Genomic DNA, 26,769 nt, shown 5'->3' on the forward strand with positions numbered 1-26,769 from the left:
TCATGCATGCCTCGCAGAAATAAATTGCTTGCTGGGCTGGCTGGTGCTCGGGAGGCTGTAAATGAGCCCTCACGATGTCTGTAGCCGTTTCCACAGCTGCTTCAACCAGATGCGGAGAGTAGCTTTCCGTTGGACCGCAACCTCTTACCTGCTCAGCCTCTGGCAGCACCTGGCCACTTCTGGCCGCGGCAAGACAGTTGTAGCAAATATCCCTTGGCCAGAAGCAGACAGGTAGTGCGATGAGTGAGCAGGTGGAGCAGAGAAGGCAGGTGGGGACTCTTCTCAAGCGGCTGTTGCAGGAATTTTAATAAGGATGGGGAGGGGGGTGCAGCATGCACACCCCCTTTGTTCACACACAATGTCTCCTCAAAACACCACATAACACACGTGGCACCACACAATTTCTAACGCCGTTCAGCTCAGGGAAAAGATGGCTACTGAAGGGGGGACTTGGGGGACTGGCAAAAGATAGCCATAATCCCTGAAACCTGGGATCAGCAAACTCTTGCATAAGAGATAATCACTGGCCTCCTGGCAAATGGGTTCCAGACAGGTAGTCATCCTGTGGACAATAGCAAACCATCAGGAAAGGATTAGGTTCTTGGTCAGGACAAACCAGGAACTTGTAAATATTTCTTTTGTCTCATTTGATGGGTGTGAGGTGGAGGTCAAGGGAAGGATGGGGCCAAAACTGATGCTAAGGTTTCTGTGATGTATTTGTGATGTATGCATGATGTAATTTTAGGGGTGTTGTGGGTATCTTTGTAAAACTGATAAAAGTGGGAGCCATCCTTTGTCCTGGGCTTCTTCTTGGTTCTCCCATGTGGTGGGTGGAAGTCCTGTTGCAACAGACCTTTAAAATAAAGACCAGGCCTACTGGTTGCTGTTTTGCTCCTAAATTCCTGGCTGGTGTCTTTGTTTGGTAATCCAAGTGAGCCCAAGGATTTTCCTATAACACGGCTTTGAGAATTGATAGCTAAAAGTCACCCAGGAGCTTCTGGCCCTACAAAGTTCTGTTTGTGGGCTCCTTTGTAACTAGATCATTGTAAGAGGAGGAACTACTTGTTAGCCATTCGTAACGTGTGTGCTTTTGATGGATCGCTACCGTGAACTAATAGACATAAGTACTAAGTACCAAATTACAAACGCGGGTGGCGCTGTGGGTTAAACCACAGAGCCTAGGGCTTGCTGATCAGAAGGTTGGCGGTTCGAATCCCCGCAACGGTGTGAGCTCTTGTTGCTCTGTCTCTGCTCCTGCCCACCTAGCAGTTCGAAAGCACATCAAAGTGCAAGTAGATAAATAGGTACCGCTCTGGCGGGAAGGTAAACGGCATTTCCGTGCGCTGCTCTGGTTCACCAGAAGCGGCTTAGTCATGCTGGCCACATGACTCGGAAGCTGTACGCCGGCTCCCTCAGCCAGTAACGCGAGATGAGCGCCACAACCCCAGAGTCGGACACGACTGGACCTAATGGTCAGGGGTCCCTTTACCTTTAACTTTAACTTTACCAAAGTAGAAGTACGCAACATGAGCATGGAAGGAATCATTGCGGCTAAGTAGTGCAGCATAAGAGAAACCAGTCAGAAAACAATGTGACTCTTCCTTAGTGGATCTTTTATGAGAATATCGCTGGACACGCAGGAGAGGCTGTTCGCTTCCTTATGAGCTTCACAAGCCACAATAAACAACTTCTTCCTCATTGTCGAGGGAGTGTCAAACTAGAACGTATAATGCATTAATTGAACAGTAATGGGTTAGTTCAGCTTTTGGTCTAAGTTTAACACTTCAGTAACTGGGAAAGGAAGAGCTTAACGGCAGGCATCTGGAAAACTTGGTGCCCCGTTGCCATAGGCAACTTGAAAAATTGGACCAGGTGACTGGTTCCTGGTTGCTGTAGAAGATAAGAAGCAGATTTCTCTGGCTTTCCATGTTTGCCTCTGTATGACCTGGGCATTTCCTCTTTTCATCCCCTCTGCAATTACTAACTTAATTTGAAGTGTGTGCTCCCAGGGATTCTCAGAGCAATGTGGTAGAACCTCTTTTGATGTTACGTCTCAGCTCTGGAATGTATGAAGCAGTGGTAATGATGTGTCAGCATGTGCAAAAAGGGAAGAGGTGGTCAGAATGCAACCAAAAGAACAGGATTCTTCTTACTGGCAGAATCAGGTCACATTCTCTCCCTCTCCCTCTCTCCCCCCACCTTCCCAATTTAGCTTTCAGAATATCTGGCAGACACCCAACTTTTGCAAACATAGTTCACTTCTGCTTACTGAGGTCTAGCGCAGTTATCAACTTAGAATTACAGACATTTGCAATCTGTTTTTTAAATGTGTGCATTCATTTTTCTTATTTTTCTCCCCCCCTCCCCCCAAATGTTTAGTGGGAAGAAATTGGCGAGGTGGATGAGAATTATGCGCCGATCCACACATATCAAGTGTGCAGAGTCATGGAACAGAGTCAGAACAACTGGCTTCTGACAAGCTGGATCTCCAACAAAGGAGCCTCTCGAATCTTCATTGAGCTGAAATTCACCCTTAGGGACTGCAACAGCCTCCCTGGAGGTCTTGGGACTTGCAAAGAGACTTTTAATATGTATTATTTTGAATCGGATGACGAAGACGGAAGGAACGTAAAAGAAAACCAGTACATCAAGATTGATACCATTGCGGCAGATGAGAGCTTCACAGAGCTGGACCTTGGAGATAGAGTCATGAAGCTGAACACAGAGGTGAGAGATGTCGGACCTCTGACCAAAAAGGGATTTTACCTTGCTTTCCAAGATGTGGGCGCCTGCATTGCGTTGGTGTCTGTGAGGGTCTACTATAAGAAGTGCCCTGTTGTGGTTCGGAACTTGGCCATCTTCCCCGACACAATCACCGGAGCGGATTCCTCTCAGCTTCTGGAAGTCTTGGGGTCATGTGTGAACCACTCTGTGACAGACGAACCCCCACGGATGCACTGCAGTGCCGAAGGGGAATGGCTGGTGCCGATTGGGAAATGCATGTGCAAGGCAGGCTACGAAGAGAAGAACAACACTTGTCAGGGTAAGGATTTAATGTTAGTTTGGTTGGTGTAGCTGGATGATAAGCTTCGAATGCTATTACATATGCAGATCCTTTTTACAGTGTCAGAGTGAACAGATACATGCCATCTCATAACGAAGGCAGTGTTTTTATTTCACACATGCACACAGCAGCATAGATGGATCTCTTGCAGTTCAGCAACATCCTACCTTCTCAGATGCGGGTGGCGCTGTGGTCTAAATCACCAAGCCTCTTGGGCTTAAGCCATAGAGCCTAGGGCTTGCCGATCAGAAGGTCGGCGGTTCGAATCCCCACGATGGGGCGAGCTCCTGTTGCTCCGTCCCAGCTCCTGCCAACCTAGCAGTTCGAAAGCATGCCAGTGCAAGTAGATAAATAGGTACTGCTGTGGCGGGAAGGTAAATGGCATATCCATGCGCTCTGGTTTCCATCACGGTGTTCCATTGTGCCATAAGCGGGTTAGTCCTGCTGGCCACATGACCCGGAAACCTGTCTGTGGACAAACGCTGGCTCCCTCAGCCTGAAAACGAGATGAGCGCTGCAACCCCATAGTTGAGTGGACTTAACCATCCAGGGGTCCTTTACCTTTTTACCTTTACCTTCTCGGTACAGGATCTTTATGCACTCAGACACAAGTTGTCACTTGATAAGGAACAGAGCAGTGTGCACGCATGCATGAGTTAGCCCTTAGTCGTCCAACTCTGACTTTTGCGATGCAAGAATTCACACCGATGCTCCTTAGAAGAACTTCAGATGAGTAGGCAAGTGACATCCCTACTCTGTTTTTTTTAAGATGGCTGTAAGCAGATGGCCATGGCTGTGTTAAGCTAGAAACAAATGTAAATTTGCATGTGGCCACAGACAGAGTCAGCCCTAAGGAAAATAACTGGATTGCAAAGGTCCGGATACCTTGGTCGTGTTTTATGGGCTTGTGAATATATCTGTGTTTGTGGCAGCAGCCCACGGACAGAGTAAATCATAATCTGGACCAAAATTGCACAGAAAGCAGACAAGGGCACCAAAGGATTGTTGTTGTCTGTCTCTCAAGTCATAGTCTGCAATTTATGCCTAGTAAGTGGTTGCTTTCCTGATGAACTCTAGGTGTGTGGAGACAGGAGTGCCTAGGTATAATGGAAATCCATCCTTTCATGATACAAATGCACTTTGTACAAAAGTCCACTGTATTCTTACAAACACTCTTGCAGTCTTCTATGGCTACCTCTGACCAACCAGTGTTCCATCAGCTGCTGCTAATAATACACCTTTTTGCCGTTTTGCCATTTTGCTTTGACTCATTGTAAATATGGCTTTGGTCTGTCTCTGGCTATACTTGCCTATTGTCCTGGAGGTTGGGTTGTTTGTGCTGTATAGATGGCCGGGCATCGTTGCTTTGTTTGCAGTGTAGCAATTTTGTTTTAACACTTTAATTATTATTTCTTGTGGGTTGTCCTGGAAATGTGATCGAAGGGCAGTATAAAATACTTGTATTTATAAATGAGCAAATGGGTTTTTTTATTGACTAAGAAGCAACAGGGTCATTCAGGGAACTTGGTGAGTAGTGCTCTTTTAAATGTGTTAAGGATTTAGACCAGATAATGGCAGTGCTCTTAAGTTCCATGTTGCATAAGATGGCCAGAAATTTTCTCCTGCACCCCACACGAATATCTTGCCATGCAAATGGGGATGGCATTGGGTGCTTCGGATCAGGTGCATGACTTTATGCAATCTAACAAGGAAATCTGTGAACAGAACTCTACCTTCATGTGTGGGCATGCATCACTTGCTGAATTGGATTGCAGATTTTAATACATTTTTGCTGTTATTTTTTCTGCACTGTTTATTTATTGATTCAATCAAGGTATAGGTGATTTTATGTGACTGCCAAGTTTTTTGATTTTAAAGAAATGATTCAGAAGCGTGTGTGTGATCTAATTCTAAAAGTACTGGGGTATTCCTAATCTTTGACTATTTGATGAAAGGAGTGTTGGCTATATTTCACCACTTACAAAGCAAATTGGCAAAAGTAGTAGTGCTTTTGACTGATTTGGTCATCCCAGTTCACATTTTGCAAAATGATAGAGGATACTTTCTCAACATGTTGATGTCCATCAGAAAGCCATAAGGCCAAATAAGAGCTATGCTGGATCAGACCAGAAATCCATTGTCCAGTAAAACAAAAAGGCAGCCAGTTATTTTTAGAAAGCCCATATGCAGGGCATATAGTCAACAGTGTAACCCCCTGTCAGGGTATACCACGGTGTTGCTCATGAGTAACGACAGAGTCCTCTCACACTAAAGACTACTTTATTGTGCGTAACTATTTACAGTGCAGAGCTAGCTAAAAACATGACAGCTCAGTCACTTGCAGAATCTGGAAGTGTCCCTCTCCTGTTTCCCGCCCAGCACCAAAGCCTTGGCACCCTGAAACAACGTCCTCTGTGTCCCCTGACCCCCTGATGCTGTGCTGGCGCCAGAAGCTGCAACTCCCCACCTGATCGCCTCTGCCTGGCATTGCTGGGTCTCTGCCCAGCATCCCTGATCCTCGGCTCCTCCTCCTCTTCCGCGGGAGAGAGCTCTGGCGATGGGCTTTGAGAGGAGTCAGATGACATCAGTGGCTGTGGCTCCCTGTACCTGAGGAAGATCTCCTCTCGAGGAGGTTCCCTACCCTGATCCTACCCACTAGCAGGATCACTTTCCCCGCTCTCCCCGCGAGGAGTACTCCTGCCCGGGCTCTCCTCACGAGTAGGACCTCCCCCCGGGCTCTCCTCGCGAGGAGAAGGCAAATCCCTGACAACACAACACCCCCCAACCCACAACACAAACACGCAACTGGTGTTCAAATGCACATGGCCAAACCCCACATGGGTTGATATGGACAACCTAGGAGCTGACAGCAGAATGGAGAGGCTGACATAGCTAAGAATGCACATTTTAAATGTTTCCTTGGTTGTCAATGGAACAAGGACTTTGGGGAGGGGGATACTGGAATTACAAGCATTTCAGCCTAGCCAATTTGTTTCATTTGCAGTATAAATGAATAACTGTTTGTAAGATTAAGGATGTGATGTGTTGTAGATGTCTCTGAAATGTACCTGCTAGTCCATGAATAATCTTAATTACTAAAATATTTTTGTCATTTAAAAATACCACTTTTATAATTTGTGTGGTGACCCTGTGCTAAACCGGCCACTTTGCTGGAGGGCTCATCATTTAGGAGTAACTGGTCAGAACATAGCTGTCCCCTCTTGGGCTTTGTGAAGCAATTTGCCTTGCACCAACCCCCCCCCCCAACCCCCCCAAGGTAGCAGAAGAGGCTTATTTTTGGAAACCCTATGTTTCTGTAAGGAAACCATAGAAACTCGTATTCCATTGTGCTCTCTGGTTCTTGCTGTAATAAGGAGTGTGTTATTAAAGGATTCTTACTTTTTTATCCTTGAACAATATAATAGATCGTTATGCAATTGCTGGGGAGAGATGGCAAACTTATGGCATACCATTAGGGGTCAAAAAAGTTTCTAGCCAACACTGAGAAAATTGTTATTGCTAAATGGAGGGTGGGTTACCAGGTAAGCTGGTGGAGAGGCTAACAACACACAGCTCCAAAATAGTAGGTGTTGTTGATGGCGTTTTGGACCTACCTGGTAATTACAAAAGGCCTTCACCAGCTTTGAGCAAGTGGATCAGGGCAGGATCTACACACATTTTAATTTTTTTTCTTCAGGAAAACGTGTTGTAAACCTCATACAGTGGTACTGTACCTTGGTTCTCAAAATTAATCCGTTCCGGAAGTCCGTTCCAAAACCAAAGCATTCCAAAACCAAGGCGTGCTTTCCTATAGAAAGTAATGCAAAATGGATTAATCTGCACCAGACTTTTAAAAACAACCCCTAAAACAGCAATTTAACATGAATTTTACTGTCTAACGAGACCATTGATCCATAAAAATGAAAGCAATAAACAATGTACTGCAGTCACACAATCCATCAGTAGCTGAACTGGGTTCCACACAGTGGCAAAAACAAAAGCAAAAGAGCCGCAGAAGCAGAAACACAAATAGCAAAAACAGACAGACCTCAGCGTAAGACTCGAAGCAGAAGTGTGGCACTCAAAACGGAGCACATTCGGCTTCCCAAAAAAGTTCGCAAACCGGAACACTTACTTCTGGGTTTGCAGTGTTTGGGTTCCAAGTTGTTTGAGTACCAAGGCGTTTGGGAACCAAGGTACCACTGTGATGGGAAATCATATTGCTGAAAGACGGAACTCTACATCACCATCTGGTGTCATAGTTTTATCTATACAGTATTATATACTAATGTAGCTGAATCCCAGGAAACTCTTTGTTTAGGGTCCTTGTCTGCTGAATTGCTTACATTCCTCCTCCTGCTTGCATGTCACCATTGACTATAACAGCAAAGGCTTCCCCATTCTATAGTGGTACCTCGGGTTACATACGCTTCAGGTTACAGACTCCGCTAACCCGGAAATAACGCTTCAGGTTAAGAACTTTGCTTCAGGATAAGAGCAGAAATCATGCTCTGGCGGCACAGTGGCAGCGGGAGGCCCCATTAGCTAAAGTGGTGCTTCAGGTTAAGAACAGTTTCAGGTTAAGAATGGACCTCCAGAACGAATTAAGTACATAACCAGAGGTACCACTGTATTTGCTTTTTGTGGGTTGGTGCTGCTTCTGCCAAGAAGGTCACTCAAACTAAATGTTACTGGTGCATTTGGTGTAGGCCTATGTGCGTGTGAGGAGACCTTGTGGCTCATTTTCAAAAGCTGGCCCAGGCATTAGTAACTTACAAGGCTGGAAACCTTACAACACAGCCTGAACTTCAGTTTAGCTTTGAGCTTAGTGATGAGGCCAGTTTGCAGATGCGGTATGAGTCTCTCCAAAGTTTGCAGTGCACTCATTTTGGCTGCATTGCAAATCAAAATTTGCTTTATTAACGTTTTCACCTAGGGGAGAGGGCCTAAAATAGAGTTACAGCATACATGTATTTCCAGGTCATCATCATCATCATCATCATCATTATTATTATTATTATTATTTATTAATGTTATTTTTATGATGCAAATTCCATTTCCCCTCATAAACACATGCAGCAACTGCAGATCCTCTTGACTAAAAAAACCAGTAAGTTCTCATGATGTCGAAACAAAATAAAAAAATTCCTTCCAGTAGCACCTTAGAGACCAACGAAGTTTGTTCTTGGTATGAGCTTTCGTGTGCATGCACACTTCTTCAGATACACTGAAACAGAAGTCACCAGATCCTTAAATATAGTGAGGGAGTGGGGAGGGGTATTACTCAGAAGGGTGGTGGGAATGGGTGATCAGCTGATAGGTGTGGAAAACCTGTTGGCGACTCTTAACGGCTGCAATTAGTCTTGCAGGGAAAGGCAAGGGGTGAGATGGCTAAAAATAGCTATATCATGTATAATCCAATGTCTCTATTCAGACTAGGTCTCGCCATGGTTTTAAGTTTGGTAATAAGTTGCAATTCAGCAACTTCTCTTTCCAGTCTATTTCTGAAATATATGGTTTTTTTTTTGTATTAAGACAGCTACTTTGAGATCTTGTATAGAATGTCCTGGGAGACTGAAGTGTTCTCCTACTGGTTTCTCTGTCTTGTGATTCCTGATGTCAGATTTTATGTCCATTTAGCGGGTGGCGCTGTGGTCTAAACTTCTGAGCCTAGGGCTTTCCGATCAAAAGGTTGGCAGTTTGAATCCCCGCGACGGGGTGAGCTCCCGTTGCTCGGTCCCAGCTCCTGCCCACCTAGCAGTTCGAAAGCACGTCAAAGTGCAAGTAGATAAATAGGAACCACTGCGGCAGGAAGGTAAATGGCATTTCCGTGCGCTCTGGTTTCCGTCACAGTGTCCTGTTGCGCCAGAAGTGGTTTAGTCCTGCTGGTCACATGGCCCAGAAAGCTGCCTGTGGACAAACGCCGGCTCCCTCGGCCTGAAAGCGAGATGAACGCCACAACCCCATAGTTGTCTTTGACTGGACTTAACCATCCAGGAGTCCTTAACATTAACTTTTACCTTACAGAGGGCCTGTGGTTGCTCTTGAGTACAAGAGAAGGAAACATGCTGTAGATGCTCTTAACCTACCTGCAAGCATTTGAAATTTTACTTACAGAAAGGCAAGCTGAATGTTGAAACAAATGTTTTCATTTTGGGGAGGATTCTTTAAAGCTCTTTTCTTGAGGGGAGAGAAAGATGTCAAGTTCCATTTGTTGTTGTTGTTGTTGTTCAGTCGTTCAGTCGTGTCCGACTCTTCGTGACCCCATGGACCAGAGCACGCCAGGCACGCCTATCCTTCACTGCCTCCCACAGATCGGCCAAACTCATACCAGTCTCTTCGAGAACACTATCCAACCATCTCATCCTCTGTCGTCCCCTTCTCTTTCCCAACATCAGGGTCTTTTCCAGGGAGTCTTCTCTTCTCATGAGGTGGCCAAAGTACTGGAGCCTCAGCTTCAGGATCTGCCCTTCCAGTGAGCACTCAGGGCTGATTTCTTTAAGAATGGATAGGTTTGATCTTCTTGCAGTCCATGGGACTCTCAAGAGTCTCCTCCAGCACCATCATTCAAAAGCATCAATTCTTTGGCGATCAGTCTTCTTTATGGTCCAGCTCTCATTTCTGTACATCACTACTGGGAAAACCATAGCTTTAACTATACGGACCTTTGTAGGCAAGGTGGTGTCTTTGCTATGGTGATTAAATAGATATTGATTATTCAGGCTAAATCCCCATTTTTATAAAATTGGACTACAATTCATACTATTTTTGCCAGTAGAGTGCTCTGTAGAATTGATTTGGGATACCTGTTTTTGGTTTTTTAAAAATATATATAGAGAGGGAGAGCACTTGGCTACTTGAAGCTGTATAGCTCCGCTTGAAGTGTCACTGAAACTGGCGATTGTTTCTCTAATGGAAGAAATGATTGCCTCGGACAGTTGTGGTCATAACCCCACCTGCGGCTTTCTTCGTTATCATGCTTGATGTTTGGAATGGTTCAATTGGGAGTCCTGGAGCAACTTCGTATCCAATTCGGTTTATTTATATATATATATATTTTAAACGGGGAGAAGAATGAATACACTTGAGATGAAATTCTGTGACTCCGAATAGTCCATTCATGTGAGTAACAGAAGGAAGATTGCACCCTAAGGTACAGTGGAAAAAACAGGTCAACTTTAGAAGATAAAAAAAACCCTGGCACGCAACATTAATTGTTCTACTGGGAGATGATTGCGTAGCATGGAAAGAAAGCATTGACGGAAAGACTCTGAGCGTGGAAAGCTCTGCTTTTGGAAACAGCGGAGCCAAAAGGGAACATTTCCTGCCACAAATACCATGGGTGCATTTTTTTTCCGATGCAAGCCAAAAATGGGCTGAGACGACAGCATATTAGTTTCCTATAAATACCATGACCTAAAGTTCCTAATTAACTTTAATTAGAATCTTTCCAAAGCACCTTTGCTGAATTGTTGATTGCGGCGGAGCTGTGTATTATTTGCCGGCATGTTTATAATTTGGCAATCCGTCCGAAACATTTTTAAAAGGTTTTGCTTTGCTCATGCATTAAGTTTTCCTATGGAAACTGTGGCAAACGTGCTTATGATATCACACACCGCTAATTGACTGCTAACGTTGTGTCCTCTTCCCACTCCCCTTGATGCCTGTTAAGTGAGGTGGAAAAGCTTTACAAAGTTGCATCTTGTCTCTTGGGCTACAAGTGGCTGTTGCAAAAGACTAGTAGCTTTTTAATGATTTGTTGGCAAGTCTGGTTTTAGTTGCCTATAGCCAGTGCTTAGGTTTCCCATTGAGCAGCTTTGAGTGGAAGGAGACATCCCCAAGTCGCTTCCTGGCATATCCAACCCCCTGCATTTCACCACCTCATGTTTCCTCGCCTATCCCCTTTGTACAACCCAAAATTGAACAAGGGCACATAGACCCTGGAGTATACAGGCAAGCTGTCTTGGCACAGCCTCTCTGCCTTTTGGGGGAATGCAAATGAGCAGGAAAATTTGAGGCGGTAGCCTCAATTTTTTTTGGTGGGGGGACTTGTGTGCATTTGTGTTTTTCCATTTTGTTATGTGCTCCTGCCTATCCTGTGGGACTGACAAGTCTTTCTGGAAGAAAGAGATGGTGGAGCTTTGCTCTTACTGAGGAGGGAAACCTGGAAAGCAAGTGGGTATCATCATCATCATCATCATCATCACACTTAATTGGTATACTGCCTTTCTATCTTACAATACTCAAGGCGGTTTACAAGCTGAAGAAACAAAGAATGTACACCTTACAACAATCTAATGCAATACAAAAATGTGATAATAAAACATAGCTTTACAAAATATTTAGGTATTTGGATAACTAACAATACAAATAATTTATTCAAGGATAACTATATAAGTAAATGGAAAGAGGTCAAAAAGGATTTGGATATTTGGAGCAGACTAAATTTATAATTATTGGGGAAAATTGCAGCCATTAAAATGAACATATTGCCGAAAATGCTATATTTATTTCAGATGTTACCGATTTTGGCAACAGGGTCGGAACAATTTAAACAATGGAGGAAAGATTTAATGAAATTTATTTGGAATAACAAACTGGCCAGGATTAAATATAAATTATTAACTGACATCAAAATTGTGGGAGGATTAGCCTTACCGGATCTAAATGTATATTATGTCTCTGTTTGCTTTTTATGGTTGAAAGATTGGATAACGCTAGAAAATCAAGTAACATTCAACAATCATTAGAATAGTATAGAATAATAATAACAGCATATAATAATTAAACAGAAATAATTTCGAAACTACAATCAATAAAACAATTGTATTAATGTGGCTTATATTGGATTATTATTAATAAAAAACTAATAAAAACTATTATGATATGCCATATCAAGTATGCAAACTTCCTTGCACATACGTAACAAAATGTCAAGTAGACAACTTCTTGGATAGCCAGCACCCTAGGATTGTACACAAAGGATTTTTATTTTTTTGTATGGAGGAAAATTCAGTTGTGCGAGATCTTACCTGCAGTAAGGAATGGAAAAGCAAGAAACGGATTTGCCACCTTAGTAAAAACTAATTCAGGAATGGGGAACCTCTGGCGCCTCCCCCCACCCCCACCCCACCCTGATTTTGTTAGACTAAATAATGTAAAAAAAAGCCGTTTTCTTCAGCGAAAATTGCTTTCTATACTCAAGTCTGTACATATTTCTGCTTCTGATGTTGATAATTATGCATCTCTTTTGCCTAATGCTTCTCCTTATAGCAGCATTAACGGTAATTAATGTCCTCCTGGCGTTTCACTCATAAGCAATATTTCTTTATGTATTTTGTGTTTGCATTTCTAGTTTATTTTATTATGCACAAAAGATCTTTTATGTGCACATTGTCTGTGGAGGATATATTTTTTTTAAAAGCTATTTAAGTGATATTGCAAGTACTTTAGCCCCAATTGATTCACATCCACCAAAGCTATCCTTAGTGAAGATTTCGATATTGATTCATGAGAGAAATACTGTCTTGCTCTCCAAAAAGGCTGGGGCTTTTACGGTTTTTGAATGTATTTTAGTCTATTCTAAATATATATGTCTGTGTATACATGTAGGTAGATGCAGATCATGGCAAAAAATTAAGAGTGGCGTATTTGTTTTCTCAGTTGTCAGGATTCTAGACTGAACAGCATAATACCATCTTATTTTTGTACAGCTTCATTGAACGGAAGCACAGAGGTCCCACACGGTGATTTGCATACACATTTGCCAATGCAGCTTAATGCGTTGTTTGGGCCAGACCTGCATTTCAATGCAAAACATGTGTCGCTGTGAGTGCCGCTTGTATGCTGAAACTGCATCGCAAAATCCAGAACGGTGTGTAATTTCACCGGGAGTTGTTTTCTGATCCACAAGCAGGTTTGGGAACAGCTGATGGGCTTGGTCCATTGTGAAATGCAAACCACATAGAATCATAGAGTTGGAAGAGACCACAAGGGCCATCCAGTCCAACCCCCTGCCAAGCAGGAAACACCACCAAAACATTCCTGACAGATGGCTGTCAAGCCTCCGCTTAAAGACCTCCAAAGAAGGAGACTCCACCACACTCCTTGGCAGCAAATTCCACTGTGGAACAGCTCTCACTGTCAGGAAGTTCTTCCTAATGTTTAGGTGGAATCTTCTTTCTTGTAGTTTGAATCCATTGCTCTGTGTCCGCTTCTCTGGACCAGCAGAAAACAACCTTTCACCCTCCTCTATATGACATCCTTTTCCTTCTTCCTCGGTCTGTAGAGGAGACCTAGCCACAAGGAACAGCACATGCTGTCCACCCTTCCTGCTGTTCCCCACTGCTATATACATAGCTGTCAACCCTCCCTGCTGTTTCCCAATGCTATAACAAGGGAATTTCCCACAAAAAAAGGGAAAGGTTGACAGCTATGGAACACATATAGGAGATCCCAGCTTGATGTGATTTCCCTGAGTGGTTGAAGTGTCGGAGCCAGCCGGAGGGAGCATAGCCTGCCTAGTTTCCATATATCACACAGGTCATCAATAGCCCATAATAACCACACGTCCACTCTCCCATCCTCATTTCCTTGTTTTCTGGGGCCTGGCTGCCATCTCTTTTTCCCACTCCTCCCCTCAGGGTCAGTTGAGTGCCTCATTTAACACGGCTGCAGGGTTTAGACCAGGCATAGGCCAACTCGGCCCTCCAGATGTTTTGGGACTACAACTCCCATCATCCCTGGCCACTGGTCCTGTTAGCTAGGGATGATGGGAGCTGTAGTCCCAAAACATCTGGAGGGTCGAGTTTGCCTATGCCTGGTCTAGACCACATGGGAGCTTTATGGAGCATGCAGTGTTAGAAATTAGCCAAGCGCCATGCGACTAGCACAGGTATGCTTCTGGCTGGCCCCTCCAGCTTTCTTAAGCAGGTAAGCAGAAGAGCCTATTTATTGCATTTATAGCCCACCTGGGACCCTCAGTCACAATCGCACCTCGGGGCTAGGTGAGGTGGGCAAGGTGGGTTGGAGAATCCCCCCCTCCTCATTTGATGAAACAGCTGCTGCCCTTCCACCAATGGCATTGCACCAGCAGTGGAGATGTGCTAGCTTATTTGCATGTTAAGATCCCAAGACCTCCCCCAATAAATAAAGACACAATTGACACGGAATTTAGTTTAAGGTTATTGGCATAATTTTGGCCACAACTTTATTGATTACAGATTGTGAGTGGTTTGCTTAGGCATTGGTTCCCGACTAACTGCACCTGACCTCGGCAGGGCTGCACGGACGCCTGGATTCCGGCAGATGTCAGTAAGGGAAAACATCTTTTAAAAAAAAATTTATTAAATTTTAACAATAAAACACACACAAAATACAACAAAAAACTACAAAACTACAAAAAATACAAAAAACTTAACAAATAAACACTTATTTAACTATCCTTATCTTATTCCTAACATTGTTTGGGGACCTCCTCACATCCTCTCTTCTGCGTTCATTTCTAATCTTCTTTAGTAACTTTATAACATTGTAAAATCTTCTTTCTCATCAAATCTTAATCTTTATAAACAATACTCATCATTTAACTTTAATCTAAATCCTAATAAAAACAAACATATCATATTTCTAACTACTTCTTATATCCTATCTTAATCTAACTTCTGGTATTACTGTAGCCTTATATATCCACTGATTCCAATTTCAAATGTCTATCTTTTCACGTCGTTTCAAATAGTCTTTAAATTTCTTCCAATCCTCCTGCACCGTTTCTTCCCTCTGGTCTCGGAGTTTCGCGGTCAGTTCTGCGAGTTCCATGTATTCAATCAGCTTCATATGCCAATCTTCCACTGTTGGTAATTCTTCAGTTTTCCAGTTTTTAGCTATCAAAATCCTAGCAGCTGTTGTGGCATACATGAAAAATGTTCTGTCTTTGTTGGAGATTTCATAGTTGGTCATGCCCAGCAGAAAGGCCTCTGGTTTCTTAGTAAATGTGTTTTTCAACACCTTTTAAAGCTCATTGTAAATCTTCTCCCAGAAGTCCTTTACCTTTGGGCGCGTCCACCACATATGAAAGAAGGTACCTTCCACTTGCTTACACTTCCAGCATTTATTACACAAACTGTGATACATCTTAGCTAACTTAACTGGTGTTAAATACCATCTGTAAATCATTTTCATGATATTTTCAGTAAGGGAAAACATTTTGAGGGAACATTGGACCAGGCTCAAGCTCACCCGAAATGCTCCCAGGGGCTCTGGTGTGGCCTTAACCCCTGGAAGGGGATCAGACAAAAGCAAGGCGAGCCCCTGGATTCCTTTAATGGGATACTCTTTCGCGCATTGGAGGGGCAGGTGTGACAACCTCCCGTCACCACACCTTGAACCAATGCCTAACCGCGAAACCTTACAAAGTGGTGACGATTTGCTACGCGGCAGGCGAAACCCAAGTGGCACCAGCCAGTCCGCCAAATGGGAAAATTCCTACTGGGCCCCTGTCCAAAAAACAGACGACCCATGACGGCATAGCAAGGTCATGATGAACCCTAAATATAGGGAGGGAGGGCGGGTGATCCGGTGCACGAGGCGAAAAGAGGAAGCTCAACGCAAGGTGCAGCAGTATATATAGGTCTCTCGGTTAATGCATGAACAATCCCAATGGCCAGAATTACCCCAGCAACCAAGGGACCACCAGTTGGGTTATTGTGGCTATCCAATCGCTCCCCCCCCCAGAAGCAGTGAGGTCAGTCCTGATGATCTCACCGCAACTCGTGCTTTCTGGGAGGAGGACACGATTTGTGATGCAACACCACAAAGAGGCTTCTGCGCTGCCAGCAGGTAGTGGTACATCTCTAGATGAGAGCAGGGATGTTTTTCTCTGTGGGCTACTACTGTGTGTGGTTGACTTTGTAAGTCTGAACTGCTTGGATAAGTTGCACGGAGAATTGTAGAGCCACGAGCTGGGAGCTCATTACAGTGGTACCTCGGGTTACATACACTTCAGGTTGCAAACTCTGCTAACCCAGCAATAACGCTTCAGGTTAAGAATTTTGTTTCAGGATGAGAACAGAAATCGTGCTCTGGTGGCACAGTGGCAGCGGGAGGCCCCATTAGCTAAAGTGGTCCTTCAGGTTAAGAACAGTTTCAGGTTAAGAACGGACCTCCGGAACAAATTAAGTAGTTAACTAGAGGTACCAATGTATATTTCATATTTTCTTACAAAGGAATAATAACAAATAATAATAAAAAACCTTTTATTTATATCCCGCCCTCCCCGGCTGAAGTCGGGCTCAGGGTGGCTAACATCAGATACATAACATCGGTACAAAATCAAACAATAATTAAATTACCTCCTAAAAACATCTCAAAATCAAATTAAAGTCTAATTAGATGGCTTTCCACAGGGTTAGGGTTGGGAACAGTAAGTGTTCTCTGAACTGAAATTTCAGCCTTCATGACATAGGAAAACAGCCAAGTGAACAGCTATTTTGGTGGAGGAGGGTCAAGATATTAACCGACATGCATGAAATTTCATATATAGCTATATAATCCCTGGTATAGTAAGATAAGACCTTCGGAGCAGGCATTAAAAAAAAAATCTTTTTTTTTTAATTGTTCCTTGATAATTTGTCACCCCCTCCATTATGGAACCCAGGGCGGACCCCCTGGCCCCCTTGCTATGCCCCTGGATACTGTAGGTCTTTACAGTCCTCTCATCTCTTGACACTTTCTTCTCCCTTCCCCTTTTGGACAAGACCTTCCCTGTCTTTTAGCTCACGACTGGGACTCCATTACAGTGGCACCTCGGGTTACAAACACCTCGGGTTACAGACTCCGCTAACCCGGAAGTAGTACCTCGAGTTAAGAACTTTATCTCAGGATGAGAACCGAAATCGTGCTCTGGCGGTGCGGTGGCAGCGGGAGGCCCCATTAGCTAAAGTGGTACCTCAGGTTAAGAACATTTTCAGGTTAAGAACGGACCTCCGGAACGAATTAGGTTCTTAACCAGAGGTACCACTGTATTTCCCCCCTTCCATTATATTCCGACTCTCGCTGATCGAGCATGATTTCAAATGTCAAAACTCGTGTGCTAAACTGGGTTTGATTGTCTTACATTCTTACTCTGAAAGAGGCCAGTCAGATTTCCGAGCATACTGCTGCCCACACGAATGAAGCATTGCGGCATTTGCCGCTTGTTCTCGCCTGGTGACAGCCCAGGCTTCCTCTGACAGAGCTGGTGGCAAGGAAATTGGACGTGGTTAATGGCCAGTGATCCGTACAGGGTCATTTCAATGCATTCGTTTAGGTGCTCTTAATGCCTCAGAGGAATAAAATAACCAAATATAACCAAATCTACTTGCAAGTAAGACCCATAGCAGAAATCAGCAATAAAAGCCTTTTCTGTTATTTCCTGGCACATTGCAAGTGTCATCTTGCAAGTATAGATGCTTGCCAAAACAAGCAAGCAAACAAACAAACAAACAAACAAACCGCTCCTTGCACATAGAAAGTTAGCACGATTGAGGGAAAGGTTCAGCCTTTCCTTTCCTCCTGAATGTATCCCCCCCTCCATCTGCATGAAGGTTTCTCCTGGAGGAACATAGAATTCCTGCCGGCAGCCTGAAGTGCTACGGTCCATTATTAGGAGTCTGCTGCATTTATCAATCAACCAATGTATTTATTGCATTAGCCCTATGGCCGTAGCACATAGTAAAAGACCAGGCAGTAGCCTGACACAATTATGCAAAGAATACAACAGATACAGTTAAAACTTGCCTTCCGGACACCTAAAATACCATTACTACTTCTTGGAAGGAAAGGGCACCTGGCCAGCTGGGGTATCGCTCCGACGAGAGTTTTTAAAGATCTCAACATCAAACCTTTATTCCCTAACCTAACTGGACCAGATTCTTGAGAGTCCCATGGACTGCAAGAAGATCAAACTTATCCATCCTTAAAGAAATCGGCCCTGAGTGCTCACTGGAAGGGCAGATCCTGAAGTTGAGGCTCCAGTACTTTGGCCACCTCATGAGAAGAGAAGACTCCCTGGAAAAGACCCTGATGTTGGGAAAGATGGAGGGCATAAGGAGAAGGGGACGACAGAGGATGAGGTGGTTGGACAGTGTTCTCAAAGCGACTAGCATGAGTTTGGCCAAACTGCGGGAGGCAGTGGAGGATAGGGGTGCCTGGTGTGCTCTGGTCCGTAGAGTCACGAAGAGTTGGACACGACTGAACAACAACAACAACTGGGGCTCGTGCCCCGCACCCACCGGAACTAGTTTCCAAACCAAATTTGCACGCTACAAATTCATCTCCTCTGTCTCCACCTAGCGCTCAACCCTCCGTGTCACCGTGCCATGCAAATTCAGGGCTTGGCGTCCTGGAAATTACTGAGGAAACAGCCCTTATTGCTGACTATGGTAACCTTCCTCCAGCGAAGCAGCAAGAAATTATTGATAGACTGGATTACGTCAAGCAGCTACTCCTGATCCAAAAGGGCCTTCCCCTGTGGGGATAACTAACTTCTGGGATAACCAGTAATCCTGGAGAGCCAGCTCCCACTGGTTATGATGGGTACGCTGGTTATGAGGTTACTGAAGGTCGTGAGAAGTTGTCTGGAGTTCTGAAGGTTGTTACGAAGGTTTCTCTGGAGTTCTGAAGGTTCCGAAGAGGAAAGGATAGGCAGCGAAAAGGATAGCAAAAGGTGCGGCCAAAAGTAAGAAAGCGGCCAAAATAAAAATAAGAAATAAGAGACTGCAGTCAATGGTTGAGGTGCGCTCTCCCAACTACTACTCTGTGCGTTGGTTTCTCTTTCGCTTTCTCTCTGTGCTTGTCTCGCATTACTTGTTCTCTCTTTGCTTGTCTCGCGCACTCTACACACCGCTACAGAAAGCAGGGGCCATTTATTGATAAACTGAACAGTGTCTTAGCATTTGCATAAACCAATCATAACATTGCATTTATCTGTGTTTCCGGGCGGGAAACAGCTTTCGGCCGTTACTGAGAAGCTTCCTGGCACGCTTTCTAGCAAGCGCGGAGGGATCCAGGCAGCAGTTACCAGCCGGATCTCTTTTTCTTCCGTGCATTGTGCGGAAGGTTTTTGTGAAGTGGCAAAGCGCGGGAAGTCCCAAAAACGTATTCCCACATTCCCCTGAAAGACAGCCATAGTAACTATCTTCAATATCCAAATGGGCTCCTGAAGGCTCAATCTCACCATCAGCTTGACACCAACGCCAGGATCCTGGCAATGACTGATTCGTCATCCCCCCTGGCTGATGCCTCCACTCCCTTCAAGATTTGCAGCTCAGCCCAACCTCCGCTAATAGACCTGAATTCTCCTCCCATGCTTTCCCTTTGAGGACGCTGCATTTATCAGTTGTGGTTCCAGAGGGGTAGCTTGTCATTGCAGCAAAAAAGAGTCCTGTGGACCAACAGATTTATTGCGACTCAAGATTCTGCAGTGTGGTGTAGTGGTTAAGAGCGGTAGACTCGTAATCTGGGGAACCGGGTTCGCGTCTCCGCTCCTCCACATGCAGCTGCTGGGTGAGCTTGGGCTAGTCACACTTCTCTGAAGTCTCTCAGCCCCACTCACCTCACAGAGTGTTTGTTGTGGGGGAGGAAGGGAAAGGAGAATGTGAGCCGCTTTGAGACTCCTTCGGGTAGTGATAAAGCGGGATATCAAATCCAAACTCTTCTCCCTTCTTCTTCTTCTTCAGGCAGGAATCCACTTCATCAGATTCAAGCTCACTTTAGTCCATGAAGCTTATGTCATAATAAACTTGCTAATGTTTAAAGTCCCACTAGACTCTTTATTGGTTCCTAAGTGAGGATATTTAATGCTGCAGCAATGTTTGCCCATTCAAGTGCTAAGGAGTGCAGATGAATTCCCCGTGCAAGGCTTTTCCCACAAAGGGGGAGACAAGCTGCAGTCCCCGCGAGGCCTCATTTGTAGGGGTGCCCACAATCGTACCACCTTAAATGTAAAATTTGCATTATTTACTACATTTTATTTATTCTCCTTTTCACACAACTGTTATCCTCTCAACGCGGCTCCCGTTAATACTAGTAATGAGCAAAAACTGCTTTGCAGGGTGGTTTTGTATTGTGAGGTGTGTGGGAGGAAAATAACGAGATCCGTCTGACATATGTGTGGGTTAATTAACAAAAGAACCAGCTGGACGCCTGAGTTCAAAACGCTGGGCTCTGCATACTCTCCAGCAGGAGAGAGAGCCCTCAGCAAAGTTTAAAAGCAGTCACAAAGTTAAGCAGCCGTATAGCATGGGCATATAGGCTGTCAGACCCCATTTCATATCCCGTTTGGTCCACTTACAGGGCTTGCCCTCTCTCCCCCTTTGGCAGTGAACAGTCCATACACTGTTAAGTAAGCTTAAAATGCTTTACTTGCAAAATCCAAAGGTCTTATTCATGCGTTATTCCACGCAGCAGCGTGGAAAACACTTTTAGAATACCCTTGGGTACAAAATACATGAAGTTAGCTTCCAGCATGCATTCTGAGCTTGGAGCAAGCTCAGACATGTCCTTCCTGGTTTATCGCATGGTGCGAAGAAAGTGAGAGAAAGGAGGAGAAACTTCATTTCCTACGACCTAACTGAGTCTAGGTAAACATAATGGTGGTGGAAATAGCACTACAACCCACTTGAGAATCTCAACTCACCTGTTGAAGTCTAATGCTATAGGCCAGTTTTCAGATTCCCCCTCTCTAGCCCTGCAAGATTGGTTACCGTATTTTCCACTCCATAGGGCGCACTGGACCATAGGGCGCACCTTGTTTTTAGAGGAGGAAACCCAGGAAATTATTTTTTCTGGTTTTCCTCCTCTAAAAGCCCTGTTTTTTTTGAGGATCAGCTAAAAGTTTAGCAACTTTTTTGCAAAGGGAAAAACCCTGTTTTTTTAGGATCAGCTCAGATTTGTGCAGCTTTTTTGCAAAGGGGGAAAAGCAAAGAGGAAAAGCCCCATTTTAATAGGGTTCAACTCACATTTCTGCAGCTTCTTAATGAAAGGGAGCTGTTTCTACAGTTTCCAGACAGATAATCTAATCAGCCAGTCACATGTAGCTGGGGAAACAAACAACCTCCCTCTGCAGCACATTCAACAAAGGAGGGCGTGGCAAGAGGGTGGGGCTGAAAGGGAGCCGGGGACTCTTATCTCTCTCCGATTTCTTGCTGATCAGCTGCTGAGCGGGGGTCCTTTCAACAACCCCTTTTCTCTTTGTAAAATAAAAAGCATGATCTTCTTTTGGCCCCTGGGCAATTCAGCTCCAGGGACCACCATTCGCTCCATAAGACGCACAGATATTTCCCCTTACTTTTTAGGAGGGAAAAAGTGTGTCTTATGGAGCGAAAAATACAGTATTTATGTTCTCCGCAGTGTTTGATATGGGGGAAATGACTAACAACAACAACAACAAATTATTTCTATGCCACCCATCTGATTGGGTTGCCCCAGCCACTCTGGGTGGCTTCCAACAAATTAAACATGTTAAGCACAGTCAAACACCAAACATTACACACTTCCCTACACAGGGCTGTCTTCAGATGTCTTCTGAAAGTCAGGTAGCTTTTTAAAAAATAAAACAACCCTATTTTTATTCATATTAAAGCCTGCTTATGTGACAAATTTAGGGAGTAATCGAATCAACAGGATTTTCATCCTTGGCTTTCGTGAAACCGTTGCTGGAGTGTGTTCAGATTAGTCAGGTTGCTCCAGAAAATATTGTTTTTTGCAAGGTTAATTGAGACCATAGGCAAAATGTGTCGCTTACCACAGCAATTAATCTTGGATGCTGCTAGGCTTTAATCTGACACACACAGTTTTCACCCCCTGTAACAGACCTTTGATACATTTAATTCTGCTGAGCAATATTAATTACGCTGCTGTGCCGTGTATGCATCCCAAAATTTCACAGGACTTTCTTGGTATTCTCTTACTGGTGGTTATTACCTAAAAGCTCAACCACAATGTGACCGCATCTGGAAGATCAAATGTATGTGCAGCCACACTAGGTTCTTTGCTCCTGCTTGCCTCTCTTGGGTGAGCAGGGAAGCCAGCCAGGAAGTTGCAGATAGCCACAGTTTCTTGTTGCATCTGAGTCAGGACACTGGCGAATGGCTTCCAAACAACCAGGGCTTTCTTACCTATAGGCGCTAGGGGTGCAGGGCACCCGGGCGCCGGGCTCTCAGGGCGCCAGGCTGAGAGTCTGGGGCCCGAGAATCAAGTCCAGGGAAGAGTCTGTCCGTCAGTCAGAGCACTGTGGCGGGCTATTCTGCTGCGGTCGGCTCTCCACCCCAACCCTCTGCCCTCCTGCCCAGTGTCTGATGGCAAAGTCTTAAGATGCCGCGGCACCAAAACGAGCGAACGCTCCGGGTCCCCGGACTGGCTTTCACAAGCCGCTCGCCAGCCACTTGGGTGCCCGGTGGCTGCCCGCCTTAACTTTCCTCCTTCCCTTTCTCTGCCTCCCAAATTTTAAGCGCCTTGCTGGTGACGGAGGGCAACATGTGAGCAGGGATGGCAATGCTGGCGACAAAGAAATCGGCTCAGCGGAGTTCCTGGCCATTTTATTTGATTTGTAACCCCCTCCCTGTCGCCAACACCCGGTATCTGGCTGTGGCAGCTCCGTCCAGAAGGCGTGGGGGGGGGACAGGACGCTGGGCGGATTTTTGCACTTATGCTTAAGACAGCCCTGCAAACAACGGATTAAAATTAGTCATTGTGCTCCTTGGCACAGCCCCGTTCATGCAGTGATAGGACATGCGATCACTTTCCCTGGGATCACCCGTAGGAGAGTTATTGGGAAGAAGACGATCTAGTAATTATACGGGGCCAGTGGCATGGATGCGGTAGTGCTAGGCTGGGGAAACAATGGTGCTTAATTGGCATTTCCCCAAGTGTTGATTATAGGTGGAGGAGTAAGCAAATTGTATCTAAAGTATAATTATGCAAATGAGCTGGAATGGTTAGCCTGCCGATGCATTTATTTGCTTAGAGGCGGCCTGATTCACGCGCCGTTTTGTTCTACCCTTTTAAGCTATTAAGAGAAATGAATTCCTAATAAGATTTTTTTTTGGGGGGGGGAGAGGGGCAGGAAGGCCACTGTAATATCTGGATTTCAAATGTTTTTCTCTACCTGAAGGTAGGGAAGGAACTCTTCACATGCTTTGAGCCATCCAACTCTGGGACATTCTGATCTGAGAGGGGTCTTCCTTCGCAGGTGTAGATTTGCAGCAAGCATTACACCACTCCGATGCAAAATACTGTATTTTCCCATGTATAAGTCTAGTTCCCTCCCCCTAAAAAATAATGTCAAAAATCAGGGGGCGTCTTATACATGGGGCCATTTTCCCCATTTTCTGAAATCCAAGTCCCCCAAAATGGGGGCATCTCATACCGGGGGGGGGGGGCGTCTTATAGATGGAAAAATACGGTATATACGTGGAGATGCCTTGCAGTATGCAAAAGGAGTTCGTCTTTCAAGGCCGTGGTCCCAGAAAAGAGGTGGATCCACACTGAGTCAGTCTACTGGCCCATCAAGATCAGTTTGCTCTACATCGGGGTAGCCCATATCATGTGCACCATGCATGGTTGGACTTCAACCGCCATCAGTCCTTGGTTATATGTGAGGCCAACAACATTTGAAACCACCACATTGACTGCCATTGGTCCGTTCTGACAGCATCTCTCCAGGGTTTTAGACAGCCTTACCTGGAGATTCCAGTGTTTGAACCAAGGACCTTTTGGAGGGATGGGTTTTTTTTTTTTGCATTCAAAGCACATGCTATATTCCTGAGCCATTGCCCTGTCCCAAACCCTGCTACGTAGAGTTATAGGTTCATTCAGAACTCCTTTGATGGGGCCTTTAATGATTCCTGGTGGCTTGAGGAGCTGTCATTTTTCAGCCACACTCTCTGGGCTCCAGTATGTTTTCTCCCATAAATGGCTGGGTTAGGAATGGGACTTCTTCCACCATGAGGGGCCTCCTTGTAATCAGTAACCCATGACTTAAAAAAATGAAGTAAGAACTGGTCCCCCGCCCCCCAAAAAGAAGAGAAGGTGCTGTGACATTACAGAGTTAGGACTGTACTTGGAAAAGCTCAAATTATGGGACGTGACCCTATAGTATGGGAAATCCTATAGTCTCTGAAACCTCAGTGCCTGTGTTCAGTTATGTTTTCAGGGATTGGCGGGGTCACTGGATAGTGTTTTCTGAAAACCTATAGACGTTGGAGCCTTCAAATTGAAATCTATGTTTTGAGTTCTTGTTAAGTTATTGAGAGGTGCCCACATTGGAGACCTTGACTCTGAAAGTTGCAAAATTAAACCACCTTCTGTTAGACAGCAAATAAGTATTTTTTATTTATTTATTTTTTTTAAAAAAATGTAGAGTTTACTGCTTCAATGTCATCCTATCAAGGGCCTTTAGTTTTTGTGTCGGGAACTCAAGAGAATAACATGCTGACGGTATTTTAGTGATTTTAATTATGATCCGGTAACGAGCATTTCTGAACGCCATCTGGACTTTTAAAAATGTACAAATTGTATTAATCTGGCGTTATAAGATTTTATCTGCATTAATGGCTCATTTGAAAGTCTTCGAAACCCCTTATGGATACTTAATCATGTTATATCTCTGTTGTTCACATTGTTTCTACAAAATGGCCCCTGAGAGGAAGAAATGCTTCTGTTCCAGGCAGTGCCATTATTGGGGTACTGATGTTACATCAGCTTCAGTTGATTCCCTTAGTGGTGCCTTTTAGCCTATTAACTATTAGTTGCTCGGGATCTATATATGCAAACAGCCTTACCTGGACATGCCAGGGTCTGAAGCTGGAACGTTCTGCAGGCAGGTGCTGAACCATTGAACGGTGGCCCTTCCCCTGAAAGAGCCTCACCGGATGGATCTACCAGATATGGGGAGGGTAGGATGCCAACAAGGTTAAGCAGAGTTAAGATCTGGTATGGCATCACAGTTGAAAAGATAATGTGTATAGCAGTTTAAGTCTGCCTTAAAATGCACAGCTATCCAAAACAGGCATCCTGTTAGAAATAATAGCTCTGTATTTATCCTGCAGCAGTACTTGTGTTTTGATGGATGCAAACACCAAGAACCTAGTCTTGCAAAGATAAGAGGTTGAAAATGAAATCAAAATGTTCATTGCCTTGTTGCTCAAGAGAGAGTGCATGGGCTGTCTCTCTCCTTCCTCTGATCTGGAACTCAAGCAGAGACATTTTGAAATGCAAGTTTCAGCTCAGAGCCGAAAGAATACCTCTCTCCTTTGGTGCCAAAGAAGCTTTCTGGCACTTCGGCACTGAATGGATCTCTAATGCACGACCGTATTGATAAGTGTAAAATATTTCTGAAAGTTACTTTTTTCAGAGTTAGTAAATTTCTCTGTGTACATTGTTTCCACGCAGCAACAAGTTCTGGTTCATTGCTTTCAATAGTAGAAGATTTATTATTGGAAAACATCCATATTTCCACAACCTATTTTCACTTACAATCCAATTTGCCCTCCTAAGGAATGGATTTACTCTGCCACACAAGGAATATGGGAATTAGCCACCTTCAGAGTTTCTCAATGTCATGATCAATGAATAAGCGGGCAACTGTAGAGTTTTCGTCCACCAGAAATTTATGTAATTCAACTTGAAATTTGTTATGTGTGAGAAGACTTTACTTATGGGCAGGCACATTGACTTGCAACAGAAGAGTAATGCGGTATATTCAGGATCCATTGCTATATAAAATTCAGCATTCAGGACTTGGGCTACAGGCAACTCCCCATTTCTGTGTTTGGCATGTGTGCAACTGCCAGTGTGCACACAGTTTTCTCCCCCCCCTTTTAAAAAACTTTGCTTTATTAGTTCCAAACTAATAAAAAGACCAAGCAGTCAATTAAAAAAAACACACAACATCCTTTAAAACAGGGGTGCCCAAACTTTTTTCAAAAAGGGCCAGATTTGATGAAGTGAACATGAAGTGAACCAAAGGGCTGACCAAAGTTGTTGAGCTTTTTTAGGATTTAAATTGTTGAGTTAATAAACTGCCACAGGGGCCGGATTAAACCGACCAGCGGCCAGATTAGGCCCCCGTAACGGACTTTTGACATGCCTGCTTTACAACAATACACCTGTGATACTAGGTAAAGGTAAAGGTACCCCTGACCTTTAGGTCCAGTTGCAGACAACTCTGGTGTTGCGGCGCTCATCTTGCTCTATAGGCCGAGGGAGCCGGCGTTTGTCCGCAGACAGCTTCCGGGTCATGTGGCCTGCATGACTAAGCTGCTTCTGACGAACCAGAGCAGCGCACGGAAACACCGTTTACCTTCCCGCCGGAGTGGTACCTATTTATCTACTTGCATTTTGTGCTTTTGAACTGCTAGGTTGACAGGAGCATGGACCGAACAACGGGAGCTCACCCCATCGCGGGGATTGGAACCGCCAACCTTTTGATCGGAAGCCCTAGACTCTGTGGTTTAGACCACAGCGCCACCCGCATTCCCTACCTGTGATACTACTAATTCCTTCTGCAAATTAATCCTACAAGCAGAAACGTCTCTCAAGCACATGGGAGTAAAATAAGAAATCCTAACTTCACAGATACATAGATGTCGTCTGAGATGGCAAGGTTTGACCAGGAAAGGGATCCCTAGGTTATGATAGGGATGCAGGTAGCGTTGTGGTCTAAACCA

General features: G+C 44.5%; 1 protein-coding gene across 4 annotated transcripts in view; it reads left to right on the top strand.

The window, feature by feature from the left end:
- The window catches only part of EPHA5 (EPH receptor A5), a 243,530-nt gene that overhangs the window by 60,155 nt on the left and 156,606 nt on the right, over positions 1-26,769 (top strand). For all 4 annotated transcript variants that reach the window (XM_033169275.1, XM_033169278.1, XM_033169276.1 and 1 more), the window contains exon 3: positions 2,380-3,043. In XM_033169275.1, coding sequence (XP_033025166.1) covers positions 2,380-3,043 — 664 coding nt within the window. The remainder of the gene's footprint in view (positions 1-2,379; positions 3,044-26,769) is intronic.

Source organism: Lacerta agilis, chromosome 14, assembly GCF_009819535.1.
Source record: "Lacerta agilis isolate rLacAgi1 chromosome 14, rLacAgi1.pri, whole genome shotgun sequence".
Classification (NCBI taxonomy): Eukaryota; Metazoa; Chordata; class Lepidosauria; order Squamata; family Lacertidae; genus Lacerta; species Lacerta agilis.